This window comes from Muscardinus avellanarius, assembly GCF_963383645.1.
Source record: "Muscardinus avellanarius genome assembly, chromosome: 6".
In the NCBI taxonomy this organism is placed as follows: Eukaryota; Metazoa; Chordata; class Mammalia; order Rodentia; family Gliridae; genus Muscardinus; species Muscardinus avellanarius.
The window spans coordinates 98,169,818-98,183,018 of NC_137791.1; the positions used below are offsets into that span (position 1 = coordinate 98,169,818).

The window sequence follows — 13,201 nt, forward strand, 5'->3', positions numbered from 1 at the left end:
TAGACATTGTGGAGGGCAGTAGACGTTGTGGAGGGCAGTAGACGCAGACAACTTATCAAACTTATCAAAGGAACAAGCTCCTTAAGAGCCTTCACAGATGAATGTTTGTGTTTATACTACAATTACATTTGCATTTGCTGGAGCAGAATTTAAAAACAAATACTTAGCCAGCTTTTCCTTATGCATTCTTTTCTGCAGATGATAAAAGAAAAAATTATTCTTTGAGGTATATAGTTTCATATATACATCTATCATGTCAATTATTCTTAAATAATGTTGATCGTAATATACAAAACTGAGAAAGGCAGAAAAATAACTCATAAAACATAACCACAATGTAGAATGTACTCATCCTATCCAGCTGAGTAATCCCTGAGGGTATTGCTTAAGCATTGTACTCGGGGCCTGGCTCATCAGAAAACAAGGTCCAAAATATGTTTTAATATATTTACATGTAAAAAAAGAAAGTATACATTAGTTTTTTTCATCTGCAAGACAAAATATTTGAGTTCTAGTCTTTTTTTTTTTTTTTTTTTTTTTTGCGGTACTGGGGGTGGAACTCAGAGGCTTTCTACCTCCAGGCTATACTCCCAGACCTATGTTATATTTTTATTTGGAAACAGGGTCTCACTAAGTTGCTGAGAGCCTCACTAAGTAGCTGAGGCTGGCTTCGAACCTGCACTATCCTCCTGTCTCAGCCTCCCAAGCGTGGGGATTACAAGTGTGCGCCACCACGCCCAGCGAGTTCTAGTCTTAAAGACATAAACTTCATTCACGTAGAAAGTCCACATGTTTTCTGCCACTTTGTTTAGCGCTAGTACCAGATTACTATGTTAGACTTTCCCAACTAATGATACTACACATCACTTATTGGAAGAAAAGGAAAATGTTTCAATATGGTAGCATCATTAGATGCTGATAAACCTAAAACTACTAATAAGTTGTGTTTTCTTTTTTTTTTTTTTGTGATAGACCTTCTACTAAAGCTCTCAAAGCAAAAATGAATCGGTTTTCCAGTTGTTTATTGTAGAAATATTTACATAGTCTGCAGTCTGTTAAATTTTTTTCATTGTTCAATATGCATTTGTAACTTTTACATCTTAATTATTTTTTAAACCAGAGCCCTTATTGGAAAGAAGCCCTCAACATATTAAAACTGGTGGTGTCACGGTCTGCGAGTCTTGTCGTCCCCAACGATATCCCCAAGACCTATGGAGGAGATATGGGTTCTCCTGAAATATCCTTCACCAAAATTTTTAATAATGTTTCTAAGGAGTTGCCTGGGAAGACCTTAGATTTTCATTTTGATATCTCTGAGGTAAGATGCTCAGGCATTGAAAAGTGCTCTAGTAGAGCTTCCCATTCGTTCGTTCTCTCATCCCCATATGTTAGCTGAGCTCATGCTCAGGGTCAGACCCAGTGACGGGTGTTCTCAGACACGAATGGGCTGCAGAGCGTGCATGACAGGTGTGCTCTCAGAAAGGAGGTAACACCAGAGCTGAGTGTGCAAGCACTATAACCCTAGTTAGGCCTGCATGGCGTAGAAAGGGCTCTGTGTGCATGAAGGCTTGTAAGCAGAACTCGTAGCACTGTGGAAACGTCCACTCGTAGAGTGTGACTTGAGCACAGAGTGGAGAGAGAGGTTGACAACAGATGATCTGCAGGCACGGGACGGTGTGACCATGGGGCTCACCCGCTCAGTGAGATGCTTCCATCTTACTGCAGCCGGAGCCCTGAAAGGGGATTTAGCTGGACCAGTAAATGCCTAGGATTTGCATGGTAGGAAGACCACTCTAGCGGCAGGGTATAGACCAGGGAGGAGGGGTGGAAAGTTGCTAAGACATCTGTTGGAATAGTTTGGGCAAAGGGTAACATGGGAAGGTCCCAATAAATAGCACAAGAAATAAAAAGGGGAAGCAAGGTTTACAAAAAGATCAGGGAAGAATGTGATGGGACATGATAGGAAGGGAGGAGGAGCTGAGAGAGGAAAAGGTATGGGGACCTGACAGCTGAGCGCATGTTCATACTGTGGAGAGGGAGGGGATGCGGGAGAGCAGCTCCTAGCGGGGAAGGAGAGTTGTAGGTTTAGTCTTGGACACGGTAACCCTCAAATGACTAATAACACACAAATAGACTTATTGAAACAAATCTAGTAGGCAATTAGATTTAAGGATCTGAAGTTTTAGAGAAGTAATAATTTAAGGGTTTCAGTGTTGTATAAGTGGACAGCCAAAACCATGGAAGGAAAACTAAAGAAAATGAAGCCAAAATAGAAAGAAACCTGAGATGCCAAATATTTTAGGGCTAGACAGAGGCAGGCCCCCAACCAGAAGGAAACCTGGAGCCTGACTCTATTGTATTAATAAAACTCAGGAAAGACTTTTGACCCATGTTAAGAATTCCTCATCATTTTTTGCGGGTGGGGAGATTTTTTTCTCTCCTGTACCTGAGCCCACTCTTGGTGGCCTGGGTATCATTAAAATCATCTTTTGGAAGCCAGTGGAGGATTTCTAGAAGGAAATTGTTGAACAAGTATCATAGGAGGGGAAAAGATTTTAAAAAATGATGATCTAACCACTTTTTATTGATTAGGATTATATAGATAAAATATTTTTGTTGCAGTTTAGTCTTGATTTAGAATTTAAGACTTTTTTGTAAGTTTTTAAGTAGAAAGTAATGTTTCTAATTTCTTATTTAATAATACCTGAAATTTTCTAAGATGAAGTAGGTAACATGAGACCATGATAGAGAAGCTGAGCTTATTGATTTCTTTTGAATCAAAGATTGTGGTCAATTTTGGCAGCTTAATTATTTTGTTGGAAGTAGTGATCCAAATTTCCCAAACTTTTCATATCCTCAGTTTCAGTCCATTTCTTAGACTGTTCCTCAGAATCTGCTATGCATGGGAACTGGAGGTACAGAGCTGATCGCACGTAATGCAGGGCACACATGTGCTAGAGGAGACGGGCACACCGGCAAGTTAACGGTGGGCCTGGGCCAGGTCCAAGGGCAATTACACAGAGTGGGCAGTGGTAGAAGAGGAGCCTCCTTGGTCTGGAGGAATCATTAAAAGCTTTTCAATGCTCTTGTATAACCTATGTTTTGACACGTTGCTCACTTTTGTGTTGAATATCCAGAGTAAAACCCAAATAATCTTTTTTTATTGTTATTTTTTTATTGGTGCATTCAGGTTTTTGTTTTTTGGGTTTTTTTTTTTTTTGTATTGGGGATGGACCCCAGGGGGATTCTACCTTCAAGCTACACCCCCAGCCCTACTTTTTATTCTTTATTTTGAAACAGGGTCTCACTAAGTTGTGGAGAGCCTCACTAAGTAGCTGAGGCTATCCAGGAACCACGATCCACCGTCTCAGCCTCCCAAATGCTGGGATGCACACGCTTGTATTCCCAGCATTTGGGAGGCTGTGGATATTTAACACAAGAAGTGGGCAACGTGCCAAAACATAGGTCATAACAGAGCATGGTTTGTTAGGATACAATGACTAGATCAATTTTACTGGCGAGTAATGCTCAAGAGGCAAAGGTAGTGATGGCATCTACAGAGATAGATAAAGAAGAAATAGATCACACAGGGATTTATATGACAGATGAACTTGAATTTTATTTTCAGATGTAAATTTAAAGCACTCTACAAATCCAAATAAACATAAATGAGTTTTGGGTGATTGTAAAGCTTTTGAAATAAATTATGGAAATATTGCACATCAGTTCTTTATGACAAATGAGCTTGAATTTTATTTTCAAATGCAAATGTAAAGCATTTCACAAGTCCAAATAAACATAAATGAGTTTTGGATCATCACAGTTTTTCGAAATAAATTTAAAATAAATTTTGGAAATACAGCATATTGGTTTTATAGTAAGAAACTGCATAGGAATTTTCCTCTTTGGAGTTTTTACCTTCAATATTTGCTAAAGCGTATTATTGAAACATACTTAACAATATGTGTTGAAAAAACAAAATTTAATAGACATTAAATCTGAGTTGTGAAATCAAAGATTTTTTAATCGCTTTATACATTTTAAACCTTATAATCATGATGGGAAGAGGAGTATGGCCTTTGAAGAAACCAGATTATATTTACAATAGAAAAATACAACCAGATGTGATCCCAGTACTTCGGAGACTGAGACAGGAGGTTCACAGGTTTGAAGTCAGGCCCTGCAACTTAGCAAGGTTGTCAGCAACTTGACTCTGTTTCAAAATAAAAAATAAAATTCACTAGGGATGTAGCTCAAAGGTTGAATAAACTAGGAAAGTGTTCTCAGATATAAAAATTATTACTTCAAGTAAAGTCTCTTGATGGAAAAATAATCACAATCTTTGATTTTTTGTCACGTGTACCTCATGCTAGGTAATTTCTGGGTTTTTTTTTTTTTGTTTTTTTTTTTTTTTGGTCATTTGCAGAAAACATAAGTGCACTGTTAACCCTGCAAACTTCTTTAAATGTTGAAATATTTCAACACTTTTGTTTCTGTTTAGACACCCATCATTGGAAATAAGTACGGTGACCAGCACAGTGCTGCGGGAAGGAATGGGAAAGCAAAGGTGATCGCCGTCACGAGAAGCACCTCCTCCACGTCCTCGGGTTCCAGCTCCAACGCCTTGGTCCCCGTCAGCTGGAAGAGGCCACAGTTATCTCAGGTACAGCAGGAGCGTCAAAGCGGGACACTCCAGAGCAGAAGAGCCAGGTTTGGCTTTACAATGAGAACTTGAGAATTCATCTTTTATCAGCAATGCTAACCTTTGAATTTCTCCTCTCTAGCGAAGAACTAGAGAAAAGCTGATGAATGTGCTTTCTCTCTGCGGCCCAGAATCTGGCCTCCCCAAGAATCCATCTGTGAGTACTCCTGAGTGCACGGAACATATAAGGAAAGGCTGTAAAAATCATGTTACTTACTTCATGGTGATTATTCTTGTCTCCTCGCTGGCCTTTCTTAACTTGGCTATAGTGCTATTAAGAATGAAAAACAGCCGGGCGTGGTGGCGCACGCTTGTAATCCCTACGCTTGGGAGGCGGAGATAGGAGGATCGCGCTGGTTAGAAGCCAGCTGCGCTGGATTAAGAGACCCTGATACCAAATAAAAAAATATAAAATAGGTCTGGGAGTGTAGCCCGGAGGTAGAATGGTTTCCAGGAACCCCAGTACCAAAAAAAAAAAAATAAGAAATAAGAAATGAAAAACAAAACTTCTTATCTGTTATGATCCCTGGCAGCTTTACTAATCAGGCATTCAACTCATTAGAGGGGAGGTTCTGAAATCATTGAACGATGAGGCCCGCAGTGGTTCTTGGGGTGCTGGTACCTCACATGCAGAGAGACAAAGCTGATGTGTGGCCTTTTCTCTTTTTGCTGGGCATCAGGTTGTATTTTCTTCTAATGAGGATTTGGATGTTGGTGACCAACAGACTAGCCTAATTTCTACAACAGAAGACATAATTCAAGAGGAAGAAGTGGCCGTAGAAGATAACAGCAGTGAACAACAGTTTGGTGTATTTAAGGACTTTGACTTTTTAGATGTTGAATTGGAAGATGCTGAGGTAAGAGCGTGGGCTTTTTATGATATTTACAGAATAATTAGAGTTGTATTAGGATTTGATTATGGGATTTTTTCCCTATCTCAGTGCAACATCACAAAGAAAAAAACCTGAATTAGGAACAAATAATTAGTCAGTAGCATAAAAAGTCTAAAATAAAAAAAGGAATCATCTAGTTTTTCATCTTTTAAAAATACAGAGTTCAAGCCAAGTGTGTCACACACCTGTAATCCCAATACTTGGGAGTCTGAGGCAGGAGAATGGCAGATTCAAGGACAGCCTCAGCAACTTAACAAGACCCTGTTTAATAAAAAAAATAAATAAGCCGGGCGTGGTGGCGCACGCTTGTAATCCCCGCGCTTGGGAGGCAGAGACAGGAGGATCGCGCAGGTTCGAAGCCAGCCGCGCTGGCGTAAGAGACCCTGTTTCAAAAATATAAAATAGGTCTGGGAGTGTAGCCCGGAGGGAGAAGGGCTTCCAGGAACCCCAGTACCACCAAAAAAAAAAAAAAAAAAAAAAAAAAAAGATCAGGCTGGGGGTATCACTCAGAGGTAGAACAACCCTGGGTTTAATTCCCAGTGCCAAAAAAAAAAATTAAGTTCAGAAATTATTTTTTGGATATGCTTAAGTTTTGCATGAGCTATATAAATTAATACAGAAAAATAGTTTAAAATTATATTAAAATTGATCAAACAATTTTAAAGAGGATGGCAATTATTACTAAATTGACTCTTAGGAAGGCCTTGGCTCTCTAGAAGTCTTCCCTCTGGCAGATGACTTGAGATTCTCCCCATCTAATTCCTAATCACTTTCCTCTTTACCGTGTGTGTGTGTGTGTGTGTGTGTGTGTGTGTGTGTGTGTGTGTGTGAGAGAGAGAGATTTATACTGGGGATGAAACCCAGGGGCATTTTACCTCTAAGCTACACTCTCAGTTCAGTTTTATTCTTTTATTTTAGGGTCTTACTAAGTTGCAGAAGGCCTAAGTTGCTAAAGCTGATCTCGAACCTGTGATCCTCCTGTCTCAGCCTCCCAAGTACTGGGATGACAGCCATGCACCACCACACCTGGCTCTATCGCTTTCTTCTTGATGACATGATTAACTCTCCCCAGTGCCTCTTTCATTTGATACACCAGGGGCTTTCTCCCCTTAATTGGTTCCATCTAGATTATACTGAGATTTGTGTCCGATAATACATTTTCTAACCAGAACTTAAGATGCAAAAAGAGATTTCTCAGCCCACACAACCAAGCTAGGCCCCAGCACTCCCGCTGCACCTCTGCACTTCCCCCAGCGGTGCCTTTGTACCCAGCTCATTATGACCTCAGACACAGCAAGGTGTCACTGCGTGGGCTGCCTTACATCCCCATAGAGCAGTGTTCAGAGGTCAGGGTCCCTTCCAGAAATGGCAGCAGAAAAGTAAAGAAGTTGCTTTCCTAAATGCTTCTGAGCAGATCTCTTGTCGCATCTCATTGGACCAAGTTGAGACACGTGCCAATTCCCGAAACGATCACTGTGGTGAAGATTCTAGGACTGCCCTGTTATCGTGGGCTTCTAGGAACCCATTTCTGTAGCTGAGGTCAGTTCCCCAAACCACAATGTCTTAAAAACTCAGAAAGCTTATGTCAAATGGGTCAAAAAATGTGTATGCTGTAAAGTTGTTACAAATATCTATGTACAAGGGCTCAAAAATGCCTTTATAGTCAAGCATGGCATATGCATTTAATCCCAGCTATGCAGGAAGCAGAGGCAGGAGGACCAGAAGTTGGAGGCCAAGCTGGACAACTTAGCCGAGACACTGTCTCAAAATTAAAAAGGGCTGAGTATGGGGTTTGGTGGTAAAGTTCTTGCCTAGCATGGGCAAAGCCCTGGGCCCGATTTCCTTCTGCTTCCTCACAAAAAGGCTAATATCAATATCAAGTGTGTGTGTGTGTGTATATATATATATATATATATAATTTGAATTTTTTTTTTTTTTTTTTTGGTGGTACTGGGGTTCCTGGAAGCCCTTCTACCTCCGGGCTACACTCCCAGACCTATTTTTGCATTTTTATTTGGAAACAGGGTCTCCTAAGCCAGCGCGGGGCTAGCTTCGAACCTGCGCGATCCTCCTGTCTCTGCCTCCCAAGCGCGGGGATTACAAGCGTGCGCCACCACACCCGGCTTGAATTTTTTTAAGAGCAGAAACCCACTCAGCCAGTATATACTTATCAGCTTTCTTGAGGGGATGTTTACTTTGGCTCTAACAGGTGATGTGGAGGAATGGAAGGTACTGGCCTGTGCTGTGTCAGCCTGCTGGTTATTGACAGATGACCTTAGGGGCGTCCTCAATGTCCTGTAGCCTGCGCTGCAGACATGAGGACAAGACCCCGTGTCCTGGAGTCAGACACCTTTCCCCTAGTGCCGGAGCTGCAGAGCCCCACTGTAAGACTGTTTCTCCCTTGGCTAGATTTCTAGAACCCCAAGAGCCGGTATGGTATTATTCAGTACCTTGTAGGGCAGCAGTTTTAAAATGTCTTGATATTAATCCACAGTGTACATGACATCCGAGTATATACCTGGAAACACCTTTAAAAGAAGTTTCAAGAATAGGCATGCTTTCAAGCCGGGCATGGTGGCACACACTTATAATCCCAGCACTTGGAAGGCTGAGACAGGAGGATTGCACAGGTTCAAAGCCAGCCTCAGCTACTGAGTGAGGCTCTCAGCAACTTAGTGAGACCCTGTTTCCAAATAAAGTATAAAATAGGTCTGGGAGTGTAGCCCGGAGGTAGAAGGCCCCTGGGTTTCATCCCCAGCACCACAAAAACAAAAAACAAAAACAAACAAACAAAAAGAATATGTATGCTTTCTGTCTATAGTGGTATTTTCTATTCTCTCGCTCTCTCGCTCTCTCGCCCCCCCCCCCTTTCTGTACTTTCTAAAAAAGTCAGCTTGCTACCCTCTAAAAGAGATTTTAAAGGCCAGGTGTGGTAACCCACACCTGTAATCCCAGTACCTGGGAGGCTGACACAGGGGGATTGCAGATTCAAGGACAGCCTCAGCAAGTAGTGAGACTCATCAACCTAGTGAGACTATTTCCAAATAAATAAAAAATCAGGCTGGGGGTGTACCTCAAAGGTAGAATGCCTCTGAATTCAGTCCCCAGTAACACACACACACACACACACACACACACACACACACAGTTTACAGTCATCATTTGAAAAGCATACTGTTGGAAACAGGATAGGCTTGCACAGCCAGAGAGAAGGTGGATGGTTTCAAGAGGCCTGCTGACCCACCTCAAGTCCATGCAGCTACATGGCCTGGGGGTGTTTTTCTGAGGTAGAATGCCCCGAGGTTCAATCCCTACTACCTGAAGAAGAAAGAGGAGGTGGCAGAGGCGGAAAAACAAAGTCTCATTTGCTAATACACTTTATAAATTATCCCACACTGAGGGTGGTAGCACACACCTGTAATCCTAGTACTTGAGAGACTGAGATAGGAGGATCACATGTTTAAGGCCAGCCTCAGCAACATGTTGAGACTCTCAGCAACCTATTAAGACCCCATTTTAAAGTAAAATATTAAAAAAGGGCTAATGAATATGGGTATCTTATAGGGCTCTTGTCCAGTAGATTTTGATAAATGAAGTCCAAAAACTAACAAAGGGTATAGAAATAAGAAAGTTTATTTTCGAGGAAAGATAGAAGACAAAAATAGCCAGGCGTGGCGACGCACGCTTGTAATCCCAGCATTTGGGAGGCTGAGACAGGAGGATCGTGGTTTGCAGACAGCCTCAGCTACTTAGAGATTCCCTTTGCAACTCAGTGAGACCCTGTTTCATAATAAAGAATTAAAAATTAGGGCCGGGGGTGTAGCTCGAGGTAGAATGCCCCTAGGTTCCATCCCCAGTACCACCAAAAAAAAGAAGAGAAAAATAGTGCCTCCCCTCACACCAGGAAGGGAGTAACCACCGAAGCTCTTGGGACTTGGGCTTTTAAACCATACTCAGGTTCTTCATCTGCATTTTTATGATTGGTCAGAATTGGGTTTGGGGGAACCAGTGTCTTTTGGCCCGTTTCCATCTTTACTTTGAATTGTCATCTTGTGAGCGGACGGGCCCTGATCTCCTGGTGCACACCAGTCTCTCATCTCACCCTACCTCACAGAAGGTGATGTAGATGACCTTTTTCAACCCCTCCTACTCCCATGTCTGCCTTGCCTCACTGGGGCTGTGATTCAGTGGTCAAATGCTCCTGGGTCCAATCTGCAGTACCCAAAAAAAACAAAAACCACCCCCCACCTTCAGAAGGCCACAGTGTATGTTCTTTCATTCATCAAATATATTATGAGAGCTATTGCCATTATTGTGTGATATGCTGAACAATAATATCTGAAACAATATGACCAAAAGGGGTAGTTCTCAAACTCTGCCCTGAAGAGCCCTACGGCTTCTAAGACAGGAGAGGTCCAAAGGCTGCCAGCAGCGCTCTCATACACCTCAGCCTGAACCTCTCCAGTGCTGTTAATCGGTTTTGCACAGTTGACTTCCATCCAAACTTTCATTTGAGATAAGTATTCCTCTGTTTTATTTTTTTAAAAAAGGAAAAAAGACCTTGAAACCCTCCATTCTGGATTTCCCCTTTCTGTGTAAAGGGACCATATTTATGGTAGCCAACTCAGTGTAATTTGTCACAAGAAAAAGAAAGTTTGTAGTAATTATATCCTTATTTAAAAAAAAAGAAATCTCTTTAGAATAACAGAACTTCTAAAAATCTGTACCTGGGGTGAAATTGGCAACCGTTATCTTTTCATAGCTATGATCTCAATTTTAAATTATTTTGTAGTAAAAAATGATCGTCTTTGAGCAGAGCTGTTCCTACAGATTAAAACAACTGTGACTCTCTATGTTGTCAACTTGAATGTGGGTATTTTTAAGTCAGTTTTTGCATTGTATCAAGTACTAAATCTGTGTAAATTTTGAAGATTTTCTTAAAGTTTGTGTCACCAAAGTGTATCCCAGAAACGTTGTTTAAGTGTCTGTCTCTGACTTTTTCACAGTATATTTTGCATAAGAAAGTAGTTGGAATCACGTTGGCTTCCTGCGAAAAGCTTAATCCAGAGCTTGAATCAGTCTTTGGGTTTGCAAAATCCCAAAAGAGTTTGCCACAGAAGTGTAGCGTATATTTAAATGTTTGTCTTCGTTCTTTCTAATTTTGTGTGTTTTCCTTTTTGCTAACCAGGAGCTGCAGGTAAGTTGCAGCCTGGTGTGGTGGGTTGTCCTTCGTTGTCACCTGTGACGTGCTTGTCCCCCGTGGTCTCATTCGTGTTTGTGTGTTAGACTAGAAATGGCCTAGAGAGGAGATTGAGTTGGCCCCAGTGTTGCAAGATACTGAACATCAAGAAAACTATTTAGGGACAATAGGTCATCAACCAAATACTTTTCATCTCCTTAAGTATAGAGATTTAAGGATGTGTTAAAAGTTTAAAGAAATTGAAGGGCTGATTGAAACTCTGCTTTTGACGATGTATTTGGTATTTCCCATCTTGATATGTTTCCCTGGTGTCTTATATTTACATATATCAGCGTATGTTTAAGCACATGACTTAGAAGTCATGTCTTGTTTTTCCAGGGTGAAAGTATGGACAACTTCAACTGGGGAGTCCGCCGGCGCTCTCTGGACAGTATTGACAAAGGGGACACTCCATCCCTCCAGGAATACCCGTGTTCCAGCAGCACCCCCAGCCTGAACCTAACAAACCAGGAGGACACGGATGAGTCCTCTGAAGAGGAAGCGGCCCTCACGGCAAGCCAGATCCTGTCGCGTACCCAGATGGTATACTACTGTCACCTTTGCACACAGACACAGTGGTCCCATTCCACCCTTGACTTTCAGCCTTCTAGTTACTGTCTCTTGCGCTTACAATTTTTATTTCATTATTGGCAAAATGCACACACTGACACGAAAATAGAAAACTTCTCTTAAAGTAGACCGTTATTTACAACAGAACTAAACTTACAAAGTGGATACTGTGCACCCAGTAGCAGCTGGGACACATTTCATCTCGCTTCTTTCCTGGATATGGTGCGTTGCTCTGGGCATATTGTTTGGTATCAATGTGAACACTGTACCGCAGCATTCACACCCAGTTAGTGGTGCGCAGAGACTGAGCGCAACCCTAGTCCCTCTCAAGAGCAAGTCAGTCGTGTGGAAATTCTGGTTCACATCCCAAGGGCCAGATGGCAGATTTAGTAAAGAGCGCATGAAAAAATGAGAAAATAAAGGCTGTAAGACTCATCTGTTTATTCAGATATGCGAGGGTGCAGGAAAAGGCTGCATCTGCAGCCCAGTGGTGTAGGAACGGGAAGATGGCAGTGTGGGGAACCCCCACCAGGGATGTGCGCAGGGGAAGCCAGCAGAGCATCCCGAGGTCAGCGGAGGCTGCGCAGCTCCTCTATGAAAGCCTCTTTCATGTTAATCCAGACCACGCCTTGCTTTAATGTGGACCAGAGTATCCCACACCCTGCCGGCCTAATGCCTGCAGCAAGGTTGCGCCCATCTGCCTTGAGATTGCAGAGCTGTCAGTGTGTGGTTGGCTTCCTGTTTTGACATGTCCTTGTTGCCCCAATATGTCTTTCAAATACCACCCACATTAAGTGTGAAATGATAACAGCAGCACTAGTCATCCCTTGCAGAGTACCCAGGTGCCCGGGCTCGGTGCCTGGTGTTTCCCATGACTCGTCACCATGATTCCCAGCCCAGCTGTGCAGGGAAAGCAAGGTAGGACACACCACCAGGAAGTGGAGGTTAACCCTCTGGTCTGTTTCCAGAACCACGGCACCTGAGGCTTGGTCCTCAAGGGCCTGTTTTTACTTAAAGGATTGATGGAGACTCTCTGTGGCCACAGAGACTGACTGAGTGAGGTTCAGTCAGGAGGCAGACCAGGCTCGGAGGCTGGCTTTGCCTTTGTGTGACTATGGCCCAAGTCACACAAACTGTGACCCAAACTGTGGCTTTGCCTCTGTAACTGCAGCCACAGGGTTGGGTTCCAGCTTTAATCACCACGGCATAACCTAACTTCTCCTTGCAAACAGGACCCCTGAGAGTATCTGCCTCATGGGAGTGTTATGAGGAGGAAAGCCTTCTGGCATACAGTAAGTGCTTAATGAAGGTGAGCTCTCACAAGAGCCATGGAGCAGAGCTGACTCTCTAGAGGCCAACTCTAGTCATAGTGGTGAGGTTAAAAGAATCATTTCAAGTTGCTTCCTACTCGTGGAAAAAGATTAGATTTCCCTCCATGTACTCATAAAGTTGATGTTCCATTATCACCAAGAAAACTATAACCCTCTTGAAAAGAATTTTCCTTCCCTGAATTAATAACGACTGCTTTTCAAAAACAATAAACTTCATTGATGATAGTTTGCTATTTTAGTAACTTTACTTTTTTTTGTCGTAACTGAAATTGTGTGGGTTAACCTCTGCTTATGTAAGTGAACAGCCAGTTGAAATGTAGATGCCCGCCCTTCCTTCAAGACACTGTCTTGAGAATGCATGCCATGCTTGGCACTGAAACCTCAGGGCCGTCAAAGAGCTCCTGTCCTCACACCAACTGAGGCACAGATCAGAACTATAAAAATCAGATTCTAGCTCGAGGCTAAC

General features: G+C 42.4%; 1 protein-coding gene across 2 annotated transcripts in view; it reads left to right on the forward strand.

Moving 5' to 3' along the window:
- The window catches only part of FRYL (FRY like transcription coactivator), a gene marked incomplete at both ends in the record, with an annotated part of 144,964 nt that overhangs the window by 100,423 nt on the left and 31,340 nt on the right, over window positions 1-13,201 (forward strand). For both annotated transcript variants that reach the window (XM_080697003.1, XM_080697004.1), the window contains 5 exons: window positions 1,121-1,318; window positions 4,502-4,663; window positions 4,785-4,859; window positions 5,383-5,559; window positions 11,174-11,377. In XM_080697003.1, the coding sequence (XP_080553129.1) occupies window positions 1,121-1,318; window positions 4,502-4,663; window positions 4,785-4,859; window positions 5,383-5,559; window positions 11,174-11,377 (816 nt within the window). The remainder of the gene's footprint in view (window positions 1-1,120; window positions 1,319-4,501; window positions 4,664-4,784; window positions 4,860-5,382; window positions 5,560-11,173; window positions 11,378-13,201) is intronic.